The 26,171-nt window shown below is 44.5% G+C and overlaps 1 protein-coding gene across 1 annotated transcript in view; it reads left to right on the forward strand.

The window, feature by feature from the left end:
• nbeaa (neurobeachin a) overlaps positions 1–26,171 on the forward strand; it is a 92,961-nt gene that overhangs the window by 47,336 nt on the left and 19,454 nt on the right. Inside the window, 26 exon segments of the mRNA XM_034605922.1 lie at positions 1,384–1,581; positions 2,281–2,414; positions 3,093–3,201; positions 3,768–3,920; positions 5,964–6,132; positions 11,474–11,553; positions 11,837–11,899; positions 12,300–12,397; positions 13,235–13,327; positions 14,683–14,791; positions 14,942–15,023; positions 15,312–15,435; positions 15,556–15,748; positions 16,772–17,443; positions 17,656–18,096; positions 18,666–18,883; positions 19,086–19,239; positions 19,720–19,743; positions 20,875–21,055; positions 21,777–21,901; positions 22,017–22,085; positions 22,215–22,383; positions 22,709–23,085; positions 23,585–23,721; positions 24,026–24,180; positions 25,465–25,591. Coding sequence (XP_034461813.1) covers positions 1,384–1,581; positions 2,281–2,414; positions 3,093–3,201; positions 3,768–3,920; positions 5,964–6,132; positions 11,474–11,553; positions 11,837–11,899; positions 12,300–12,397; positions 13,235–13,327; positions 14,683–14,791; positions 14,942–15,023; positions 15,312–15,435; positions 15,556–15,748; positions 16,772–17,443; positions 17,656–18,096; positions 18,666–18,883; positions 19,086–19,239; positions 19,720–19,743; positions 20,875–21,055; positions 21,777–21,901; positions 22,017–22,085; positions 22,215–22,383; positions 22,709–23,085; positions 23,585–23,721; positions 24,026–24,180; positions 25,465–25,591 — 4,454 coding nt within the window.

The following is a 26,171-nucleotide window of genomic DNA, read 5'->3' on the forward strand; positions in this document are numbered from 1 at the left end:
CTAACCTTCTCAATAAACCGAAGAGCAATTTATTTGTGTTTGTGATTTATTGTCCCTGCACATGGCTGCAGTATTACAGGTTCCTGTTTAATGGATATTCTTCTAACACAGCTGCTCAACAGATAATCTTGGGTCATCAGCTGTTGTATTTTACGAAATAAATTTGTTCTCAAGTCTGGAAATACAAACTTTGACAGCATGTTCTATGTAATTGCCATGAATTACTGGAAAGTGTGTGTGGAGGTGTGTGTGTGGAAAGTGTGTTTCAGACACAGGCTATTAGTCTCTACAGGGAATGAGAAGTTAAGTGTGAGACGATGCAAGAAAATACTCGACTGGTATTCAGCCCTCGGTCAGCGATAAGGATGTTAACACCACAGAGAGGCTGTTTTTCTTCAGACGTCTCCATTGTGCAGCGCGCTCTTTGCCTCAGTGTGAAATTGAGTTCTGCATGGTTTAAACTGCTTAGGGCACATTTTCTACAGTAGACCTCAGATGAAAGGTTTCAAACAAGGCAGGCCTGCAGGTCTGTGAGCAGCCCGGGGCTTTTCCTGCGCAGTCAGGCGGAGGAAGCCACCCGGGGACCCTCACATATGAGAGGGGAGCGCGCACCTTGCCTGGAGCTGCTGCAAACGGTGGCAAGGAGAAACTCGGTTGGCCAGTCATCTGCGGGGTTTCATGTGCGTGTGAGCGCTGCTGCAGGGAAAAGTGGATCCACAGACCTGTGCAGACAGACAGATTAAGGCCTATAGGCACAATCACACTTCTGTTTCCTACAATATCTTTTTTTAAATTGATAATTTTTATTAAAGATAGCCAAAAAGCTGTCTGCACTTGTTTAAACACGTCGCACAATTGTTTCAGCCCAATTTGTTCTTTGGATTTTTACCATAGAAGGAACTAATATCCTCTTAAGATAAGAAGTAACGATAAGACTGAATGTCTTTAATAAGATATCAACTAGATAAAGGCTCAGCAGCTCCTGGGGAAAGTACTTTTTTTTGGGGTATATGCAGTAAAATTGTAATGTTACACAAAGAAATGGAATCACGCAGATGTGTCAGTTTGTGTCTGAACTCCTTTGTGTGTTCTCTGTTGTGCGACTACAAAGAGAGAAGATAAATTTGGAGCTCTGAGTGTTTCTCTCCCACACATCCGCTCCCCCTCTCCATCTCTTATTCTGGCCTAATTGAATTAGTGCCCCGGTTAGCGCTGTGTTCATTAAGCTAATGCTGTGTTGTTTACACAGGACACATGCTGCAATTAAGCACTCTCCTTTTTGGGTGTTGAACGTGCACACGCACGCTCGCACTGCCGGACAAAGTCATTTGTCCCGTTGACTCAGAGTTTTTCTCACTGCTTCTCCTGTCTTTGTCTCCGCAGAGCACCTTCAAGTTCAAGTCCGAGAGCGACATCCACCTGGCCGAGCACCACAAGCAGGTGCTGTACGATGGCAAGCTGGCCAGCTCCATCTCCTTCACCTACAACGCCAAGGCGACGGATGCCCAGCTGTGCCTGGAGTCCTCGCCGAGGGAAAACGCCTCCATCTTCGTCCACTCGCCACATGCCCTCATGCTACAGGTCGGTGTGGCTCTATTCTTCTGAGTGGCCGTTCGTCACTGCCCCACTTCCAGACCTCTGAGTCGCCGCCCACATCTCGGCAATTCATACATGAATGATCATCTGATTATCCGGCTAGTTCATCACAGGCTGACGTGCACCCCATGAGAGTTCACAGGAGACGCTAGTCGCAGTTGAATCCGAGCCGTCATTAGGGGTGGAGGGGCTCTGCTTCACTAATGGTGGTTGTTTGTGTCTCACCTTCTAACACTTCTTTGTTCAGTGTGCAGAAAATGCAGCAGCAATTCAGGGCCGTAGTTACTGTAATTCACAATCACAAAGGCAGAAAGTGAGTCACGTTGTGTTTGGTTACAATATATTGTTATTCTAGTTCGATGGTTCTGCACAATCATAGTTTTGCGTCGGTTCAGTTCAGTCAAGGCAGCATGAGACAGCCATTGGGAGTGCTATGAAAATGTTTTTTTTTGTTGTCTACATTTTTACTATCCTTTGAAAATGATACGATTTACATATTTCTCTCTCAGATCAGAAACTGCTCTCACATTGCACCACAGCAACAAGAAGATGCAGCGTTTTTTTTTTACCAGAGTATTAAAACCTGAATCTGATGAAAATCAGGAGGAAGCTAATGGACAAGACATAACGATAAACAACAAAAACAGCATGTTAACCGCTAACAGCTCATTCCTGCTCCCACAGGACGTGAAGGCCATTGTTACCCACTCCATCCACAGTGCCATCCACTCGATAGGAGGCATCCAGGTCCTGTTTCCTCTCTTTGCTCAGCTGGACTACAAGCAGCTCAACGACTGCAGTGTGGACACGTCGGTCTGGTGAGTGATGTGCAGAGGAAGTGATATAGATGTGGACATTATGCATAATATTTTGTTTCGATGATATTTTTGTGCTGTATTCAGTAATTTATTTGTTTTATTTTATTTTTGCACCGATATTGACCCTGAAATAAGATTTGATTTTGACTTAATGACTTCTTAATTGACTTAATGACATCATCAAAACATGAGTCATATCATATCATGATAAATGATTGGTCAATCAAATAAGCTGTAGGTCGTGTCTCTATTCTTATTGGTTGCAAACGTAAATGCGTGACTACACTATATGACATAATTTTCCATCTACACAGTGAATATGAATCTTACATGTGTGACAGTTGTCTTCAGGCTTTTAAAAAGTCGTAGTGTCTGTGTCTCTGTAGCACATGAACCTTAATGCAGTTACATATCAGGCAGCATGCCCATGTCATGTATACTGCAGTCAGACTATTTGTCACAAATCATCGGGAAGACAACGATAAGACACAACTGCTAAAATAAGCTGATGAAAGTAAATGGCGGAGAGGAAAGCAAACATGGAGGGGACGTTATCACACACTCCAATAAAAAAAACATGTCGAAATCCATCAGAGTAATCCAGGCTGCATTACTGAAATGTGTGTGTGTCCTGTGTGTGTCCTGTGTGTGTCCTGTGTGTGTGTGTGTGTGTTGCAGTGCCACTCTGCTTGCGTTCCTGGTGGAGCTGTTGAAGAGCTCGGTGGCCATGCAGGAGCAGATGCTGGGAGGGAAGGGCTTCCTGGTGATTGGATACCTGCTGGAGAAGGTCAGTGAGAAGCCAATGAGGAGCTTGTTTGCATGTTAAGTTTATTTGTTGTTTATTTGCTGAATAAAGTAAGTAGCCTTGTTTTACTATGCTCATTAAACTACACTCCTTTTTCTATATTGGGTACTGCTTCACATATTAATTGCCCTTATACTTATCACACATTCGTTGTATATGCGTTCCTAAATTTTGTGTTTCCTGCACAACTGAAAGTGATGCTATTTTTTTCCCGACTACAGGGAGAAGTATCAGCCACGCGTGTAAACCAAAAAAAAAGAAAAAAGATGTGGGAAGAAAAAGAGAGATCCCATTAATATTTATCACATCCTGCACATGTTGATTGCTGGTGTAAATTAATTACTTGACACCTTTGGCAATTTTGCACATAGGCTCCTAGGGTTATGCAGCACAGGCAGGTTGATTGGATGTAACACTGGCTTTACTGTAGCTTGTCAGCATCGCCTGACTTAATTAAATTCTAACGAATTACGACTTAATTAAACCCGATGTGTGTTGATCTCCCCTAATGTGATCGTCACATCTCATCCTCCCTGTCCTTTGTCCAGTCATCCCGAGTCCACATCACCAGGGCCGTACTTGAACAGTTCCTGTCCTTCGCCAAGTATCTGGATGGTTTACCTCATGGAGCGCCACTCCTCAAACAGCTCTGTGACCATGTCCTGTTCAACGCTGCCATCTGGATACACACCCCTGCCAAGGTCTGTTTATATGCGTGTGTGTGTGTGTATCAGCTGAAAATGTGCCTGTGTGTGTTTTCATGACCTTGCTGCTGCTGCTGCTGCAAAAAGAAGGGGTGATGATATTCTGAATTAGAGAATAAATTCAGAAACAAAGCAAACTGAGAATGTTTGAATGAGTAAAATCGAGACGAGCAAGCGGCATGAAACAAAGAGGGAAGAGCGACTGACATCTTAGTGGCCATTGCCCTTTACAATAATACAACAAAGGAGGTTGCAGAAGCAGGAGCTGGCACGTCATGCGTGGAAAGAACAAAACACACGAGCGAAGCAAACAGAGAGAAAAAGTGACATTTGAAGCGACCGCGGGACACGATGAGATGAGATGAGAAGTGTAGTTCTTCTTTTCCCTCTCACTCCGAACTAGATGTGAGTATTCCTGGCACTCCCACAGGACAAATTTAGCTTTTGCCTCCTTTATTTTCAAAAACTCCCTGACTTCCCTGTCTCCTTCCACCTCTGACCTCGAGATGTGATTTGGCTCTCGGGCGCGGCGCTGCCGATCTGGAGGGCGCGCGCTGGAGTCGAGGTGGAAAGAGATGCGAGTGAACAGCTGCTGCAGCTCAGGAGAGGAAAGGAAAAGGTGTGAAAGTCAGTCACTGTGAAACTGGCCAAACTGCTGCATGTGCATGTGTCGGAATATACTTGCTGTTTACTACCCGTACGCAAGATGGCTGCTTTGTTTATTTAGCATCTGTTTGGTGCATAGGTTGTGCACGTCCTCATCATCAGGGGGAAATGAGGGAGAGTTTTAAAGACGAGCTTTATGACCGGGCCTGGAGTTATACCCACATTTGTATGATGTGTCTTTTAAGGCTCTGTTACACCACCTATTTCTGTCTTAATCTTAACATTAACCAAATGTGTATCTCCTCGAGTGTCGCCATCTTATTTTATGTTTACCCCACCCACATCCGGAAGTGGCAGAAAGATTTGTCTAAGTCAATATTATAGAGCAAAGTGCTCTGCAATCTTTAACCTGAGTCTTTTACCTGCATTGAGTGCTTGAACAGACGAGGCAATTACAACAAGGCAACAGTGTAATAATGAGAACACGACAAACAGAGTAAATGTACCGAGCAGCATCGCACCAAAATCCTCTAGTCCTACTTCTCTTGTACTTTCCTGTCTCTCGCTCAGCTTTTTATTATTTCCCACTTCCCAGGTGTTATCATCATCTTCGTTATTGGCAGGAACAACCTCGGGTCATATTCAGGACTTAATGAAATCACCTGAAGAAATCGTATCTGAATCTCATCTCTCCCACGTCCTCCCTGCGCTCCCGGAAAATAAAAAGAGCTGCTTTGTCTCTGCCACGCTTGTTTGGTAATAAGCTACAGCCCCGGTGCAGCGGTGCATTCCAAACTGTTGTGCTGGGATCTGGGATTTTCAGGGTTGTTTTTTTTTCGCTCGCAGATAAACACACATGCTCAGTGCGTGAAATGTAACGTAATGAAAGCCCGCAGAGTGTGCTCTCCGTTCCAGATGAGCTGCGACGCGGTGTGGTCAGGCCGCGGCGCTCTGCTAATTTCGTCCGCTTAATACGGAGCTACCTCGTTATGGCTGGTCCTTAGCGTCGCGGCCACTGTAATGAGCTCGGAGATTTGTGCCGCAGACTTGAACGATGGAGAGGACTGGTTAGAGAGGGAGGAAGGGGAACAGAAGGCGGCGGGGAAGGAGGGAAGAAGCAAATGAGCAGTCGGAGAGCGCCCTCCTTAAATGTCAGCGCCGCCTTACTAGGAGCTCCTCACATGCTCGACGGCTTCAGGCACAGACACATCAAAAATAACACAAGGCAGGAAAAACAAATGGTGCTTTTACTGGAGGGAACTTTCTTTTCATTCCTTTGTGGCTGTCTTTTCACAATAAAACCGGCTTCTGTTTGAACACCATGAACACACAAAGAGTATTTGTCTCTCCCCAGCGAGCGTCTGGCGAGTTGTGGACTTTTGCAAGTGTCTTGTGTGCCTGTATGGATGAAATGGATGTGGTCTGTGCACACAGGTCCAGCTGTCCCTCTACACCTACCTGTCATCGGAGTTCATCGGCACCGCCACCATCTACACCACCATCCGCCGCGTCGGCACCGTCCTGCAGCTGATGCACACTCTGAAGTACTACTACTGGGCCATCAACCCGCTGGAGTGCAGTGGAATCAGCCCCAAAGGTCTCGGTATGTCTACACGCGTGCACCGTTTTCACATAATGAAGAAGGAGAAAGGGAAAAACGAGTGGAAACGAGAGGAGAGACCCTTCTACTCTCCTAATGAACACCACGAGATATTCACACGTCACACAGAGCATCTATACACGACTATGCTTTTATTCCATTTTCTTAAATTCACCCACTTTCTTCTCTTCATCCCCCCTGAGCCGTCTTTACTGTCTCGTTCCTCTAAACCTCTTTGTGACTCAGCGTTTTTTTTTACAGCAGCCTCTCAAACACTCACAAAGAAGAAAGTACAAGCAGCTCCCGTCACCACCTCACAAGTCTTTTAAAAATTATTTTTAACGCTGCATTTATCTGAATGTGTAGTGGTGATGTCAGCCTCTAAAAAACGCTGACAAAAAAGCTGAAAACCTGACAAGCTTGCAGGGGTTGGTCAGGTGTGCAGAGGTGAGAGCGAGCAGGGTTTCAACGTCTCTCTCGTTCTCCCTATTAAAAAGTATTTCTTGCACTTTTTAATGTGATCTGAATGTGACACTTTTGAGTGCATTCCAGGAAAGATTCTTCAAAAGTAGGTGCGATTATTCTCATATTTTGATGGTTATTACATTTTGCCTCTGCCATTTTTTGGTCTGTCTTTGAACTCGTAAGGCACAGTGATGCTGTGGTTTGCTACAGCGAGGAGCGTGGAGGTTCCTGGTTTGAATCCCAGGGTCTCCCTTTGTGGAGTTTGCACATTGTCCCTGTGTGTGCGTGGGTTTTCTGCTGGACGCTAAATTGAATTGTGAATGTGAGTGTGTATGGTTGTTTGTCTCCGTGTGTCGGTGCTGTGATACACGGGGGGGGGTGTACGCCGCCTCTTGCCCAATGTCAGCTGGGATTGGCTCCAGCCCCACCCCCCCCCTGCGACCTTCAAAGGATAAACAATATAGATAATGGATAGTTGGATGATGGATGTCTTTGGACTGAAGGTCGAAATCCGGCACAATGCTACAGTGGAAGAAGGTTCTTGGTTCAAATCTTCGGCTTCCTCCTGCAGTCCATGTGTGGACTGGAGTTGTTTATCTACGCCTCTCGCCCAATGTCCGCTGGGATTGGCTCAAGCCCCCCCTCAAATAAGAAGCAGTTTGATATTTATAGTTACATGTGTTTGGAATGACGTTAGCCTGTCTATAGCCATTATCCTACCTAGAGTTTCTCTTCCTCTTCGATGAAAAGTGCTGCAGAAGCCAGAAGAAGAAACGTTGCGTTGAGATATCACACAAATACAAATAAACCTGAAGTGACTCAGCTTGATTTAGGATTTCATTAAGTCAGCAGCTCTCTGGAGCTGGGAGCTGCTGTCTCTCCATTAGTGCAATTTACAGATGCAACTGACCTTCCTAAAACAGACATTACTGCAGAAAGGCTTCTATTGATTAATACGTAGAGCATATGAGCGGTGCATTTTTTAAATATGGACCTTCTTGGCTTCCTTCACATTACGTATTAAGGAGGTCAGGCACACAAGGATCTTAACTCCACTCAAGCCAAATACCGGTGATATTTTTTATACTAATTATGGTATAATTTCTGAATCAATCATCACATTTCTACACTTGTTAAAGATTTTCCCCCTGATTGCTGTTAGTACAGTCTGTTCCAAACGTAGCTGTGATATAATGTATTCGTTCTTCAACATCTGACACAATTTACATACTAAAGCAGCAAATCGTGAGAAGCAGTCATTTTTGTGTATCCATTATAGTGGGAAATGTAAGTCACAGAGAAGGTGACTTTGGGTTGTGCTCAAAATGATCAATGGATGTTTTTAAATTGGAGGAACCATAAGGTTTTTCACCACTTTCAGGGAAGTTCTGATGATTATAGTTGATTTAATTTTCATTCAGTTTTAATTCTACAACATAGTTACATGAATCAAACGAGATTATGAGCCTCGTGATCATGGATCTGAACACAAGCAGTCAAACACAGAGAGGTTCCACTTCTCATTCCGACAGGATCCGGCTCAAGTTAAGCCCTGATGAGCATTTAGTAAAAAAAATTGCTTTTCAAGACGTTTTTTTTAAATCGCCAAATCAATTCCGGCTTTAGTTTAAAGCTGAAAACGACCTAATGAAGACCTGAAGTCAATAATCAATAAGACTTGTAATGGCTCTGAATGGGTTTTAAAAAATCGGCAGAAACACCTCAGCTAATGTGATGCGAGATAATTACAGCTCTGTTAAGTCGCATAAACTACAGTTCAGTTCAACACTGAGGTAATGACGGTAAGGAAAGTGGACATTTAGGCTACACACAGACACACACATGAATCTAACAACCACTGTAGTTGCTGGGTGCTCATCAGCAAGGCAAAGCAGCTCCTGACTTAAAGGCTGCATATTGGTATTTTGTGTAACTTTTGGAGAAGAAGAGTTTTCAAATTCAGTTTTTTTTACGCTTGTAAATTACTAATGATTGAAATAGTGTTTGTTCCAGTAGCAGAATGACAAAGCCTTTATATCAGATTACTTTTAAATGTTGAACTGAAATGCGAGCCCATGCTTCCTGATACACGATGTGTTTTTAGTCGGGGGTTAGAAAAAAGGAATCGCAGTTATATGACAAATCATATTCCAAACACAACACGGTGTCAAATCAGAATTGATGTATCCACTGCCTTTGTAATAGAGCAGAGGACTTGCGTTACCACAGCACACACTGTCGCCACACACCAGAGCTCCGGAAAGGTCTCTCACTTTAATCAACCTCTTCCTTTCGCCCGGGACCCTCTGCACACTGCGTCGTGCGCATCCCACGTTGCCATGGCAACAGACGGATTTGATTGGCACATCCAAGGGAGTTTTTAAGAATTTCTAATCAAGTGGCTGTCTGGCTTCCTTCGCCGTTTGGTGATATTGCGGCTTGACTGCTGGGATTTGGAACCTTTTGATAACGGTAGCAATTAGCCTCAGACGCTATTAATGGTCGCTCAAAGCCGAAAGGGCGTGCCAGTTGTGGTTTGGAAGTGTGCGTATCAACAATACAGTAAGAGTCTTATATGCATTGATTTGCATGGCAATAGACAGATATTTAAACACGCACACTTGGCTTTGTGGATTATAATATTTGAGCGTGTCTCAGCTTGAAGTCATGAGGTTGAATCCATGTTGCAGATAAACTCCATTTCTTAGTGTATTTCTATCCAGCAACTGCATTTAATCTGCTTAGAGACACATAATTCCTCTTCAAGTTGTCATATTTTTTTTACAAATAACTCCATTTGATGTTGTTGGTTGAAAAGAAGTCGGTACTGTACATAATGAAAACACCTCGGGCCCTTTTCGCTCCGGTACACAGCTGCATTGCTTTTGAACTCTGCCAAATTATAATAAAACAGAAACACTGATTAAGAAGAAAATGTGCCTGAGTTTAATTTATTTATTCAGCTAAAGCGTTTTATTCTTCTAACCTCAGTGATACCTTTTATTTTGTTTTTCGTTTTAATGCCTTGCGTTGTAACATAATGGATTTTGCCTAGTTTTAAATTTGAGTGTAAATGTCCTCAAGTAAGCTTCAGCATAATTCATAATAATTCACAATAATTCAAATAGAGTTTTAGATCCAGTCAGAACACACTCACTCTTTCATACATGCATTGACTCCCAAACAGTTGCAAGAGCATTCGCTTTCACAATGACTGGATAAAATGGTTGAGTCAGGTTGGCATATACAGAGCACAAGAAGAGGGAAATTAATTTGAAGGAGAAGAGGATGATAATTATATTCACCCCAGAGAGGAGGTTTAGATGATTAGAAGCTTTATTCAAATCCTCTGTTAACAAAAGACCCCTAAAAAACGAAATTACACCCGCACATGTTCACTTGGTGCGTGCGTGCACTTGCTTGACTTGGAGCCGCTGCGTAACCATGATGGATGGTTGAACCACGAGTGTCTCCATTCCACCTATATGTACCAGCTTGACAGATAACGATGATGGATCATAGAGGACAGCGCCGGTGTCGTGCTTTGGCGTCGCGAGGAGCCGGTGAAACACGTACACACTCACTCGTGATTCAGGGCCCGCGGAGCATGACAAAGAGAGAAAGCGTCAAATCTTCGTCCCCATCAGTCTGCCGGGCTTACATCAGCTGGCTTCTGCAGCTTCGGGTCAGATATCAGTTAAAGTGTTGTGCAAGGACAAGGTGCGTTTTTTATTCAGCTCCCAGTAAACACTGTTTGCAGTTGCAGTGCTTCTCCCTCTGTGGTTCGAATTCAAATAAGGCTGGTTCCAGACGTCCCTGACACAGCAAAGTGCACGGTGGCAAATGCACACAAGCCGATCGTCATAAATGTTTATTGTTGCCTTGTAAACTTGACAAACCTCTGCCGGGTGCTTGGAATGCTGATGAGAGCAGTGCGCTTACGAGGGTCATTGTGTAGTGAGTGTTTGTTTGTTGACGACATCTGTAGGAAGGTGGAGAATGAAAGGGGACAAAGTCGACTTTAACTGCCTGTGGACACTGGGACCATTAAAGGGGGGGGATAAAAGGGCCGGTCTTCTTGTTTTGATCTGAATCGATTCATCTGTGAGGCTGTTTGGCCATTAGCGAGTTGTTTGGCAGCCATTTTGAGCCGATTCATCAATCAGCATGAGCTTCGAGTGTGTCTGGCAGATTAAACGCCCTAAAAAATTAAATGAAACATAATTACATCACTGGAAAATGAAATGCTGGAGTTTTTTTTTAAACAGTTTAAAAGTGCTCGCTGGGTTGTGAGTTTTGCAGAGGTGGAAGGAGCGTTTTGTTTCGCAGCCAAATGTCAGAATGAACAAAGACAATAGAGGTAAAACAGAAAGTTGTATAATCGTGAATCGCTTTGTGGCTTTTAAAGCGCGTTTAAAGGAAGAGGACGCCTGTGGCATTTAAGAAACGGGACAAAGATGTCAGACCTTTTAGAAAGAGGCGAGCTTGTTTATGTTCATTTCTCTGTAGCCCGCCACAGACCTGATCGAGAACCAGAGCTTTAATGAGGAATCCGTGGGATAAGATGCTTGTTTGGTTTGAATCATTGGGACAATCAGTCCCATCTTTGCTGTTATCAGTTAAATTAGTTCAAGTCAAAATATCCAGATTGCCTCTGGAGGTAATGGCAGTGATTTAATTACAGTTCACACTTCTGTCTGTGTGTTTGTGTGTGTTCACAAGTTTGTCTCTGCTCTCCAGGAAGCCTAATAAAAGCTAATATCAGTAAACAGTGGGACTCACTCAGCCTGAACTACGGGCTTATTTAGCCGATCTGTATCTGGGATAAAAAATTGACTTTTAACCGGAAATGATTCTTTTGTTTGTGTTTTGTGTGCAGACGGACCGCGGCCGTCCCAAAAGGAGATCATCTCGCTCAGAGCCTTCATGCTCCTCTTCCTCAAACAGCTGATACTGAAGGTAAAGCCAGAGAAACCGATTATCTCCACCCCATTGATTAACTTGTATGAAATCGCTTTGTTTCTCTCGCTGCCGAGGGACCAACAGCTTCGTCTGAAATCTGTGTGTTTGTGTGTGTGGAGAATCACATTATAGACCAGCTGCATTAATAGAGCATTTGTTCCTGCATGTGTGAGGTTGTTGCTGATTCACGGTTAAAATGCATCATAAGACAGAATAAATGAAGTAATCTGGGGTCAACAGGATGTAAAAGAACAACTTAAAGATGTGTTTTTTTCCACAGGACCGGGGCGTGAAGGAAGACGAGCTGCAGAGCATTCTCAACTACCTACTGACCATGCATGAGGTAAACCCCATCGTCTGTGTTTGTAAGAGAGACAGTGGGAGACGGGGGGGAGACAGGGGGAGACGGTGTGAGCGCTTGAGTGGAGCTGGTGGCAAAATGGGCATTATAAATTGTGGGCTGGAGTTATGGTCCACTTAAACGAGTGAGAGTGTGAGTCAGCCTCGGCGCAGTGACAGCATGAAAAATGGTGCAACAATGGACTGAACAGAATGTACTCCTCTGTAACAATTATATCTATTCTTGTTGTATTATGCCACATGCTCCTCCGCAGTCCCCCCTCCTCCACGTCCACCAATACACCTCTCTCTTCGTCTTATTAACCCTCTATTCATCCGTCCCGCGGGGGCTTCCTCTTCTTCCTTTGTTCACCTGCGCAACTTTGCTTTCTTTTTCTCTGCAGGATGAGAACATCCACGATGTGCTCCAGCTGCTGGTGGCTCTTATGTCTGAGCACCCGGCGTCCATGATCCCTGCATTCGATCAGAGGAATGGAATAAGGTGAGTGTGCTGCCCACACATGGAGTACACACACACACACACACATGGAGTACACACACACACACACACATGGAGTACACACACACACCCACACATGGAGTACACACACACACCCACACATGGAGTACACACACACACACACACACAATTTCTAATAATAAGGCATTATATTAAACAATTGAAAAATCTCCACAAAGCAGTGACCATTTATATATATATACTGTATATATATGTGTACATATTTCATATTACTGATGAATACTCATATTACTGATGTAGTCAAATTCTAAGTAATTCACAGATTCAGTAAAAAATGGTTTTAAAACCAAGTAGCGATTAAGGAAATTTGAATTTATGGATTTCAAATGTACGAAGTCCAACTACAAAATTAATCTCTTTGAATGAATGTAGTCTGAAGAACCAAGTATGTTTTTTTATTAGTTTTAATCCATAATGCTTTTTTGCAGCAAAAAAAACAGATGCGTTACTGTTTAGTCAACCCACTGCTTATCTGTTCAATTAGAGTTCACAAACAGTAAAGTGTATAAGCATCAACCATGTGGCCTACTCATTTCTTTAAGGTTGCTATGGTAACTCCTCTGTTATGTGTCGCCACATTTTCTTTTCACTTTGATATCTTCCTGCGTTTGAAGAGTCGGTCTCCATGTTGACTTTGAGGTTTACTGAGTATCAGGCAGCAGGTGTTTACCGCACACAGAAGAACGCCTTGATCTTTATTTTGATTTATACATTTTTTGTGCTCGTCGCCTTCATCTAATGTTGTGTAACTCATTCAGTGATATGAAATGCTTGCGGCTGTGTGTTGACATGTCGCAGGGTGATCTGCAAACTCCTGGCCTCCAAGAGTGAGAGCATCCGGGTCCAAGCCCTCAAAGTCCTGGGCTATTTCCTCAAGCACCTCGGTCACAAGTAAGCAACTGTTTCTCTCACTGCGGAGGGATTTTCTTAAAAAGGCAAATGTTTTATGCTGTCATTGCTAAAAACCAAAGAACCACAGCAGTGCAGTCTCCAGCAAATTGAGAAGCGCTGGTTGTTTGTGTGTGTGTGTGCACTTGAAGATAATGTCCTCATCATCACACCCAGGTGGAATAATAATTCTGACAGCGTGCACTGGCAGGGGGGGGGGGGGGGGGGGAACCCTTGATGAGCAGCAATGAATGCTGGGGGATTTATTCATCCCATGTGACATAACACGCCACTTACTGCACAGCATGGGCCACGCTGCACCTGAGCCCTGCACCTTCAGACCCCCCCGCCCACTTCACATCCCTTTGAAGCGAAAGTCCTGCAGGAGCGCCTCCTTTAACTTTACATGTCATCATGTGATTTACTGATACACCCCACTGCAGAACAGCCAGAGACATTCCTTTATTTTTATATTAAATAAATCACGACACATATTTTAATGGTTTTGCAGAGAATCTAATAAATTATCATCTTTATAAAAATACGGGGAAAAAAATAAAACAAATTTGAATAGATTTGAATGGGTTTCTTCACTGTGGTTTGAGACTCAATGTCAAATCTAACAAACAAATAAACGACTTTGAAGTAGTCCTTGGAAATGTTTTTAGATGCTGTGTAATAAAATCTTAGAGATCAATTTATAAAAACACTTAATAGCTTATCCTGACAAATAGAAAATATTTATTTTGTGATGTTCTTATTTACAGTATATGCAGGTATGCGTTTAGCCCCTGTAGGAAATTTAATTCACATTTGAAGTAAAGGCTCATTTATGCTGCCTGTGCAAAGTTCCACCATCGTTGAAATTTCTTCCTCTTACCGTCGTCTCGCTTTAACTATTAGCTACACTGCCCCCCCCCCCCCCCCCCCCCCCCCATGATTTACGGTGGTACTTCTCCGTTTCTTTAGTTTTCAAGACGCACACAAATGCGTTTTCAAGACGCTGACATAAACCTTATGTCAGCTCTGATGTCTGAACCTTTCAAATTAAAAGCCTCTGGTCTGTTTAACAGTCACAAATTACTTATTCACAGCCTGTGTGAGCGTTGCCTCGGTTACTCCTGCGGTGTTGTCATTCTATTCTTGTCTCTGTGCTGTTCTTATCCTCCCATCATAACTGACAGAGCCACATGTCATTGGGCCAGTGGCGATCAATGTCAGCCTGAACCGTCGCGAGTTCTGTAATGAATAATAAACCCTCTGTGTGTGTGTGTGTGTGTGTGTGTGTGTGTGTGTGTGTGTGTGTGTCTGTGTGTGTCTGTGTGTGTCTGTGTGTGTGTGTGTTTGATTCCCTGCAGGAGGAAGGTAGAGATCATGCACACGCACAGTCTGTTCACGCTGCTGGGGGAGAGGCTGATGATGCACACTAACACCGTCTCTATCACCACCTACAACACGCTTTATGAGGTGGGTGATTGTTTGGCAGCGGCTCTTTCACACACTGCATCACTTTGAGCCGTGCACAGGAAGCGTGCGACCATTTCCAGTCGTCACAACTCAGGTGATTGTCTCTGAATGTCATTGACGTCCGTGGATCTTGTTGTGTCTTGTGTGCAGATTCTGACCGAGCAGGTCTGCACTCAGGTGGTCCACAAACCCCACCCCGAGCCCGACTCCACCGTCAAGATCCAGAATCCCAGTAAGTACGAAAAAACGCTGTAGCTTGCATCTCTCTGTCACTGTGTGTTCTTTGGTCTGCCAATAACACAGTGTTTTTTTAATGCAACTGAATAAACAACAAAGCCTGAATTCAGAAGCCGACGCTGATGCCGTCTCTCGCCTATTGATCTGACTCACACTTTCCTTACCCTCACATTTTTTCTCTCTTATTCAAAACACGGTTTATATATTTGTGCTTCTCCTACTCACTCATTCTCCTCTCTCCCTCTTTCCTCTTCACCTCACCCAATTTTCACCTCCCACCCAGTGATTTTGAAAGTAGTGGCGACCCTCCTGAAGAACTCCTCTCCCAGTGCTGAGCTGATGGAAGTCAGGAGACTCTTTCTCTCCGACATGATAAAGCTCTTCAGCAACAGCCGCGAAAACCGTCGGTGAGAGCGCACAAGCGGCTGCACATCAATTCAACTGCAAGCCATTCGCATTCTCACAATGATTGTTACACACTTTCATATTGAACCCCACTCACATCCAGTGTTTGTGTTGTGTGCCAGCTGCCTGCTGCAGTGCTCCGTGTGGCAGGACTGGATGTTCTCCCTCGGATACATCAACCCCAAGAGCCCCGAGGAGCAGAAAATCACTGAGATGGTGTACAACATATTCAGAATCCTGCTCTACCACGCCATCAAATACGAATGGGGCGGGTGGAGAGTGTGGGTTGATACCCTGTCTATCGCACACTCCAAGGTAAGATACATACATTTTTCAGGCGGCATATTTCTCCTACGTAGACTTCCTGATCGAATTTTCAGATAATAATTCATACACAGTAAAGATCAGATTTTCTTTTCAGGCACTATTTCATGCTGCTCTTTTATCCTATGGGATAAGTGTTAAAAGATATTGTAAGACATAGATATCGATTTGTAAAGTCAAGCTGCATTGTAGAGATCCTCGAGGAATATTTGCTTTACAGTGATAATGGACTGTATTTATGTAGAAGCCTTTCTAGTCTAGATGACCACTCAAGCACTTCACAGAACATTTTTGCAATTTGCACATTCACACAGTGCAGCTATGTGCAGCACTTACTTTGTCTCACACACACACACACACACACACACACACGCACACACACACACACACACACACACACACACACACACACACACACACACACACACACACACACAGAAACTGCCGGCACAGATGTTAGGGGCACTTTGGGGCTCAGTATCTTGCTCGAGGACACTTATTACACTAACATGGATTTGGGGAGACTGGGATCAAACCTCAGATCTCTGGTTAGTGGACAACCCGCTGACATGACAGCATATCCACTCGGCTTCAAATCTGCTGCACCAAAAATGAACACAGAACTGGTGGTAACGATTTTCCGTTATTGATATAGAAACTGAAACTGCCATAAAGGCTAAACAAAAACCTATTGATTTGTACACATTGATTATTTTTAATTATGATTCTTGGTTCGTTGACCTGAAAGACCCTGAATGATTCATCCTGGACATAATGTTCAATAAGTGATTGCATCTCTTTTCCTTGTTCATGCACTTCCTTCTCATGGCAGCACAGCAGTGAGGGGACGTTATAGATGCTGGTCAAACACTGTGGTCAGAGCAGGCTGTCCCAGTTTGATCCATGCTATTGATCGATGAGCTTTTTTCACGTGGACATTATAGATGTGGAGGTTAGCTATCGTCAGGGCTTGTGTTCTGATGACGTAACATTTACACCCATCCTCTGTCGCAGGTGACCTACGAGGCCCATAAGGAATACTTAGCTAAGATGTACGAGGAGTACCAGCGTCAGGAGGAGGAGAACATGAAGAAAGGAAAGAAAGGCTCTGTGTCCACCATCTCTGGGCTTTCTGCTGCGCCCGCCCCTGTGGTCAACGGCAACCTGGAGATCGACGATAACTCCCAGACACAGACGCCGGAGAGCGAGGCTGAATACAGCGAGGGGGCCAACCTCCTCGCTGAAGGCGCCGTGAAGCGACCCAATGGAGAGGCCCTGACGCCCGGGGAGCAGAGTGCTGGTCCAGGCGTGAGGGTGGAGGTCCACGACCTGCTGGTGGACATTAAAGCAGAGAAAGTAGAGGCCACAGAGGTGAAGCTGGATGACCTCGACCTGTCTCCCGAAGGCCTTAGTGGAGGTGTAGTTGTAGGAGGTGGGGGAGGAATGGAGAACGGGCCTCTGGTGGAGGTGGACTCTCTCCTGGACAGTGCTTACTGCGCTGTCGTGCAGAACATGAACGGGAATCTGGCGCCTAAAGATGACACGCCGGCCTCAGGAGTTGGATTGGGGCCAAGCCTGGGGCTCTCGGGGGTCAACCTGGAGGACGATGGGAACATGGGTCCGCTCATCACTTTGGCTGATGAGAAGGACAGTGTCCCGAGCAACAACGGATTTCTCTTCAGCAAGGTAGGATTTGTTATGAAGATTATTGCTGCTGATGAATTAAAATCTTATCTGTGAAGCCACCCCTCTCCCCGCGGACCAAGAATTTAATAAACCCAATCAGTCTATGTCGTATCTCTACTTTCAATCTCTCTTTGAAAACAAGATTTTGCTGCAAACTTTGCACAATGTGAAAAAGGTCTTCTCATTTCTATTTCCCCATTCATCTCCTCCAGGTTGACGAAAAGCTGCTTCCAGCTCTGGCAGCCACAGACCCCCTCGTGCTGCCCAGTCCAGACCAGCCCACTTCATCCGGCCCAGTCCCGTCCCTCTCCACCACCAGCGCCAGTGACGACCTCAGCCTGCTCGCCCACATGACCAGCTGCGGCTCTGATCTACAGACAGGGAGCCACACTGCCGGGGAACTTCCGGAGGACGGGCTCTTCAAGATCCAGAGCCCTCTCGCTGACATCAGCTCCATTGCTGAGGCCGAGAGCCAAAGCCAGATCCAGGGGGCCTCCAGACCAGATTTCCCAGAGGGAGAGGTCACAGCCGGGGCAGAGGGAGAGGGGGTGAAGACTGGTGGAGACACGGCCAGCACCACCTCTGATACAGAGAGGTCGGATGACGGGAAAGACAAAGACACAAAGAAGATCCAAACCACTGCGACTACTCAGGTGTGTTCATGTTTCTGATTCTGAAGTAAACTGCTGGATCACTGTAATTAGATTAATTATGGGCTGCACAAGAGTTTGTTTTCATATCAGGTGTAAAGTCTTATGCAGCTTCATAACATACTGTACAGATGTAGGTGAAATAATTTATTTTCCTCTACTGTTTTTATAAAAATTTCTGAAGAAGGTTGAAAAGGTTTGTAAGTCCTAATTAGCGGATCACCTCCATCTAGAATAATCTTCGTTCCAGGGACTGAACAGTCACAAGCCTCCTCCTCCTCCTCCATACTTCAGGCAACCGCTGCCCCTTTGTGATTGGCTTGTGTTTGCTGCTAATTCCAGTAAAATGCTCGGCCATGGACAGTTTGTCCGGGCAGAAATACCCAGTGACCGCCCACACATGAGCTCAGTTTCCAACGGCTCATTGAAAACAGAATGAGAGGTCACGGAAACTCCTCTGGGGCTTCTTTAATAAAATAGATTTAGATTTCTGAACCTATTCCAAGTTTTATGTAAGAGATGTTTCTGAAAGACGTCCTCTGGCTGACCGCATCTTGCCCCCCCCACTCTAGGCCCTTCACGGCCGCACCGCCGCGCAGTTGGAGCGGGACCTACGCGTCGACCTGGGCTTCAGGGGAATGCCCATGACGGAGGAGCAGCGCCGGCAGTTCAGCCCCGGCCCACGCACGACTATGTTCCGTATCCCCGAATTTAAGTGGTCCCCCATGCACCAGAGGTTGCTCACCGACCTGCTGTTCGCCCTGGAAACCGACGTGCACGTGTGGAGGAGGTGAGATGATCCAACTTTGCACAAACCTGTAAAACCCTCTGACCTGTTGCTTTGATAAGATCTTTGATGCCATTTAGCGTTTAGTTTCCAATGCATCTGCACGGCTCGCACGTTTGATTTGGTGTCTTTGATGTCTCTATTTCCATGACGACGTCTCCACTGGTTTTGTGTCATCCATCAAACTCTTTGTTTTCCATTTCAGCCACTCAACCAAGTCGGTGATGGATTTCGTGAACAGCAATGAAAACATCATCTTCGTCCACAACACCATCCACCTCATTTCTCAGATGGTGGACAACATCATCATCGCCTGTGGGGGCATCCTTCCTCTCCTGTCCGCCGCCACCTCCCCTTCCGTAAGTGGCTCTACTCTGCCCCTCTGTGGTAGGAGGGAGAACTGCAGGTCAACAGCTGCTTCGTAGGACTCAGACTCGGAAGAGCCTCTTCAACCTGATTCTAGTCGATTAATCTATCGATCAAAAACTACTTTTTAATTCATAAAGGTTAAATGTCATACTTACAAACAAAAAAAATCTGTTTAGTTTGGCCATGAATTAAAAAATTGGTCAATTAATTAAACTCTAAAAACATTTTTCCTTTCATCTGTATCTCTCTGTATTTTACTGTCAATCTAACACTTGTGACATAGTATTTTTAACCTTTATTTGGTCGTTGCTCAAATCCTTTTAATTAACAATATATTTGATTTGACAGTGTATTAATCTGTTTCTTTTAATCATCCTTCTTTTTTCCTTTTCTTCTCTGTGTTACATGTGTTCTACGTATTTTCTCGTTCCTTTTTGTCTCTGTTTTTGTCTGTTTTTTTGCATGTGCAGAGTTCTAAGAATAGTGCCAACGCTGTAAGTTGTGGTTTCTTCCTCTCTTTACATTCTACTAATACTTTGTTCTGGTTTATTTGCCATTCTGACTGACACTAACCCTTGCCTGTCTGACATCCATAGTGTTTCTACTTGTTGTGCTCCTTTTGCTGCTAATCTGTATTCCCCTTTATACTGTTTTAAAATATTATGGGTGTCTGATTCTAAAAGATATAATATCCTGACATTGTTAGAATATTATACCAGGGGGATAGAGTGGACTAAAGAAGCCAGGAGGTGGGAGAAATAAGAGTGAGAAGATTTGTTTAGAGGAAAAAGAAAAAAAGCATGAGAGTTTTCCAAAAGACCTTGAGGGTTGCATCTGCTAAGCCTGTCCCATTTGTATCAACACTAAAGAAGGCAGGAGGAGCCAGACCCCAGGGGGGGTCAAAGGGAGAGGAGGTGACCCCTGTTCCTGGGGGAGGAGGCACAGGGGGAGAGGTGCGTAAAGAGCCTGAGACTCTCACCATCACCAGGAGAGCTAAGAACACCAACCCCGAGCCCTTCTGTTTCCACCTTGTGTCTGTTATCCCCCCACGAATGTGTGTGCTCACCTGCGCGGACGAGCCCCCGGTTGCTTGCACTTTTTGTCGACTCTCCACAGCCGTGCACATCCTGCTCGCTGAAGCAGAGACACAGCAAACCACACAGTCTTATCAGAAGCCAATGCTGCCTTCAGATCTATTTCCAGTAGCTACACTGAAGATCCTGTAATTAAACACTTAGGTTGGTGTGAACATAAGGGGATCTTAGTCTAGCTTTGCCTGTCTCCACACTGCTGCTGTTACTGCTAATAGGCCCCACTGCTACTGTCACAACCCCACTGTTACCATTACCTGTGTGTCATCAGGCTGTACTTCCTGTGTGTTGTGTAGAGCACCTCATGTTGCCAGACGTCATCATAAGTATGTATTTCACTTGATCAGCATGACTGTTGTGGTCGAGACCCAGCAGCAAACATCTTCTAAAGGTCACATTTAAATGTTTAAAAAGGGGGAGGCCACTACAGTACGTCACCACCTTTCTAAAACCACTGAGGTCATTGTGCACATGTGCTGGTTTGACACCGAATAACTGGAGAGCATGTGTGCATTTCTCCTCCCTGTTACCCAGACGGAGCTGGAGAACATCGAGGCGACGCAGGGCATGTCCTCGGAGACGGCGGTCACCTTCCTCTCGCGTCTCATGGCCATGGTCGACGTGCTGGTGTTCGCCAGCTCCCTCAACTTCAGCGAGATCGAGGCCGAGAAGAACATGTCGTCGGGAGGGCTGATGAGGCAGTGTCTCCGCCTGGGTGTGTGCTCGCTTGCTGTGTCGAATCGTGATGAACATTTTAAAACTGTTAATGTGGTTGGTCTCACACATGGCCCTGTACTCTCTACTTCAAACATTGCAAATCCCCAATATATTTGATCATTTAATTCTAAGAAAAAACAAACTTCCTCAGATTTACAAATTGGAATAAAACATTCAGCAATTTTGCTTAATAAATTTACTTGAAATTGTAGATTATTATAATTTCTATTGTCCAATCAATTAAGTTTCTGATTCAGCACTACTGTGCACAGGGAAACAATATTGAAAAAAATTTTTTAAGGCAACACAATGTGTGTTCATTGCAATGTATGTCCCTCCGGTCCCTTCATATTACTCTTTGTAGTCTTTTAATCCCTGGATCTAACATGATTTATTGCATTTGCTTTTATAACATCTTATTATCATATACATAAAATTCTCAAATTATCGATTGGTTATTTAAAGTATTATTTTTAATGGTTTTACAAGAAAACATGATGGTTACTGATTTTTTAAATATAATAGTTTGCTGCAATCCTTAGAAATAAAGAGCATATTAATCTATAATGGAAAATAAAATAATCATTAGTTGTATTGCAGCCCTATATTAGATTTATATGTGATCTATATTAGATATATCGGGCTTCTCTAGTGTTATTATACACCCAACCATCACACGACACTTACATGTTTCCTCTCTGCCTCCGTCTCTCCGGCAGTTTGCTGTGTGGCGGTGAGGAACTGTCTGGAGTGCAGGCAGAGACAGAGAGACCGAAGCTGCAAGTCGTCCTTAACCAGCAGCAAGTCGCAGGACAGCCTCCACAGTGCCTCCAACACCAGCAAGGTACCACACACACACACACAGACACACACAAATCAAATACACATCCTGCACACACACTTAAAATCTGACACAGAGACACGCATATATGTACGACACACCTGTTTTCCATATTTAGCAGGATCCAGACAGACTCCTGCAGGATGTAGACATCAATCGTCTCCGAGCTGTAGTATTCAGAGACGTGGTAAGTGTGTGTGTGTGTGTGTATTTTTATTGTGTATGCAGTATTTTATAGTTATAGATATGAGGGAGGAAATGCCTGAATGTTTTTTTTTTCCTCCTCTGAATAATTTTTGCGTGTTGTTTCCTGTAGGATGACAGTAAGCAAGCTCAGTTCCTGGCGCTGGCAGTTGTCTACTTCATCTCAGTCCTCATGGTGTCTAAGTACCGGGACATCTTGGAACCCCAGCGGGAGATTTGCAGATCCACCAGCCTATCAGGGAGAAGCATCCGCCACGAGATCAACTCCCCAACCAGTACAGGTGATTATCATTTCTCTTCTGATGCAATATCCTTAATGGGGTATGCTTGGATGACTGGTGACTCATTATTGGAGCGTTGGTGTGGTGAGTACAGGCTTCAGGCGAACAACAAAACCTTTTGTCGAGAGACACTTAAAGAGGAATAAAGCAAGAAGGAGGAAGAAAGGATGGTGTTACTCGGCAGTGACATGAAAGAGGAAAATGGCTGAGGAAGACATTTTAAAAACAGAAACTATGTTATGGAATCTCTTGACGATGCATTTTTTTTGAGTAATTATCCTCATAAAATCACATTTTATTCTTTATTCCCTCCCCCTTCATCCAGAGCACCCATCCACAGCCTTCTCTGACAAGCAGACCCCCACCCCTGTGGATGACTCTCCCCGGGCCGGGCTCCCCCACACAGACTCTGGAATCGGAGAGGAGGGTCACGTGGCCGGGTCCCTGAACGGCTCGGAGATGGGTCTCGGCCTCGGCCTCGGCCTGGTCGGGAGAGAGACAGACAGAGATCGAGACAGAGACATGGGGGGAGGAGGAGGAGGAGGAGGCCCGGATCTGTTGTGCAGCCTGTCTGACGTCAGGAGGTCACAGGAGAGCCTTCTGGATTCTCCCCACAACCCCGGCTCCAACCCCAACTCCAGCAACGCCCCGCCCTCGTCCATCTCCAGCATCACTCAAACAAACAAAGGCATCAATGTCAAGGTGGGTCTATGGGATGTCAGCTAATTGCGTCCAGATATATTCAGCAAAAATTACTAATGACCACATTTAATTTCTGCAGCCAGTTTAATTATGTACATGTTGTTGTATTTCTACCAATAGAGGTGATGGTTCAGGAAACACATTTTCATTTACTCCACACTGCCGAGATCACACTTGACCTTCTGCACCTTTCAATGTGGTTTGAATGACAAAGCTAAAGAATTTGAATGTCAGGTCTGAATGGAGTCAAGATTCTTCCTCATTGTGAGGTTGTGTAAGGTTATGTTTTGTCCTTCTCTGACTCACTTACATCCATAGCTCACTGCTAGAAATAAGCTTTTCAGTTAAATTTTCTTAGAGGCAATAATAATTTTTGTTTTGATCACGATAAATATCAAAGCTTACATAAAGTAGTAAAAAAGAAGGCGTTCAACTCTGCATTACATTCTGCAGCTTGTGACCTGCACTCACCGGATTCATTGTTCTGTCTGTGACGCAGGAGATCCTGAAGAGTTTGGTGGCAGCGCCAGTTGACGGAGGGGACTTGGGTCAGGATTCGGGGCCGACGCCCTACCACCCCGACCCCGCCCTGAAGACACACCCCATGCTGCCCATGCAGTTCCACTCCTTCGACAGGTCGGTCCCACCTGCTGTTTGACCTACAAGAGACAGAGACAGAGTCGGTCCAGCCTGACACATCCATCAATTCATCACTTTTTTCCAGCCTGTTCTAACTTTTTGGACAAATTGCAGTTCTAGAAAACACTGGACACAGAAATCGATGAATTGATTATTTAAAAAAACAAAACATCCTCCCTTTTGAAAAAAGCTCTTTGGATGGAAACAATCTACAAGTTTACAGAATGTGCTTCTTTTACCTGAACGCTCATCAAAAACTCCCAAAAGTTCACAGATAAGAAATGTGTCTCGTCTCTTACAGGAGTGTTGTGGTTCCAGTCAAAAAGCCGCCACCCGGCAGCCTGTCAGTCAACACCGTGGGCACACCCACCACTGGCGGGTCGACCACCGCGGGCAGCACCCCCAACATTTTTGCTGCCGCGACAGCAACACCCAAGAGCATGATCAACACAACAGGTGAGAGATGATGCTCTGTGCACTTATCGACGTATTTATTGGATTTTTTTTTTTTTACTTTGCACTGCATCTATTCAGTGTGCGTTTTGAGGAGAGGCAGCAGACAAGACGCCTGCAGGGGGATAAAAGGGTTTGGGTGAGAGGCTTCAAGCGATTCAAAGGCAGAAGCTGAATTTTCATCTCTCGTTACAAAACATTTTGATGCTATTCTCTGCCGTCGTCCGACAGACAGAACAATCCGGAATAGAAACAAACTAAATTGATAAAAATGAGTCTTAGCCCGGTGAGGGGCACAACACAGCAGAGTGTAAAATATCAGACATGAACAAGAAGATTCATTCAGTGACTTTTTAACAGCAGATAAAAAATGTGGACTAGATATTTTCACCAAGATATGTTTATTTACAGGAAGAAATTTAAGACCCAATAGGCATCCGGAGAGCACATCTAACACTTTACCTGAATGGATCTACTCCAGAATCCTATGGGTCCCTGTCTGGGTCATTTTCGACCCCTCCGCAAAAATGTCATGATAATCGGTTGAGTGGTTTTTGAGTAATCCTGCAAATGTCAGTGAAAACATAACCTCCCCGGTGGAGGCAATAACCAGAATAGAATGGCACTCAATGGAGCGAGTACCAACCGAGGCCCAACAGCCTCCTTAAATTTAATCAAGCTGCACCAAACTGAACACATTCAAAGATATAAGTCCTCTAAATGTTTCTTTTTGTCATCGACATCCCAGAATTATTCCCTGAGAAAACGGTGAAAATGACGAAAAGAGCCTGACACTGTTATTGAAAAACATCCTTTTGTATGAAGCCTTTTTTGGCTCGTGTCCCACTTTCCACCAGGTTTTGTGGAAGCCGGCAAACAAACAAAAAAATCCAACAAAAGGGGGACAGGGGCCAAAACCTGACATGCAGACCTGCACTGTTTCTACGCAGCATCATACTGAACAGATCCATTATAGCAGAGTGGATTTGTAATCAAGGCTTTGTCAGACATGTTGTTCTGTATCAAACATGCGTAGTGGACAAGGAAAGGATTTGTTCCCCGGAATGGATTCAGTGTATTGATTACAAAGCTGTTTTCACAAACGGGGACATTACGAGGAGACGAGCAGCTGCATGTCCGGTGAAATACTATCCAAATTGAATTCGGTCACAGTTGACCGGGACATTAATACGTTTCCTTCGTCGTTATCCAACTCGCTAATCTTTCGGCGTCACTTTATTGTTCGCCCTTGTTTCTCATCACTCTCGCTGCTGTTCCTCTGTCCAGGTGCCACAGACTCCGCGTCCTCTTCCTCCTCCTCCTCTTCGTCGTTCGTCAACGGTGCCACGAGTAAGAATCTGCCGGCGGTGCAGACGGTGGCACCCATGCCAGAAGACTCGATGGAGAACATGAGGTCGGCGCTCTCTGCATCACAAAAACTCTGGATCGCTTCGACCATCCACTTTCCTCACGCTCGTTCTTTTTTATCTCCTCCTTTTGTTTTTTACATTGATTTGTCTGTTTTCTCGGGTGCTTGTGCCTTTTCCATTTTATTCCTGTCCCTATTTCATTTCACACTATGGTCTTCATCCCTCCCAGAGAATTCTCATAACTGATTTTATGGTCAGATGAACTGCAGTGCACCTACATCCTTGTTGATGCCTGTATTAGGTCACAACACAGTGTCAGTGACCAAAAAAATGTCAAATCTATAATAACAAAAGACAACTTCATTTGTTACTTAACAAGTTGTGCTGGGTAACATTGCTAGAAATTAAAAGTCACAGAAATCAGCCCAAAAAAAGGATATTTGACAGATTCCTGCTTTACTTTTTAAAGCTGACATGATGAAATAATAAAAACAAAGTATTTATTTAAACTCACATTCTCTGCTCACACATCTTACTCAGTCTACACTCTGGTGCTTTTCATCCCTGAAATGGCAACTGTGTTTTTTTAAACATCACAATATTATAATATACTGTAGAGTATGA

This window comes from Hippoglossus hippoglossus, chromosome 14 (assembly GCF_009819705.1).
Source record: "Hippoglossus hippoglossus isolate fHipHip1 chromosome 14, fHipHip1.pri, whole genome shotgun sequence".
NCBI lineage: Eukaryota > Metazoa > Chordata > Actinopteri > Pleuronectiformes > Pleuronectidae > Hippoglossus > Hippoglossus hippoglossus.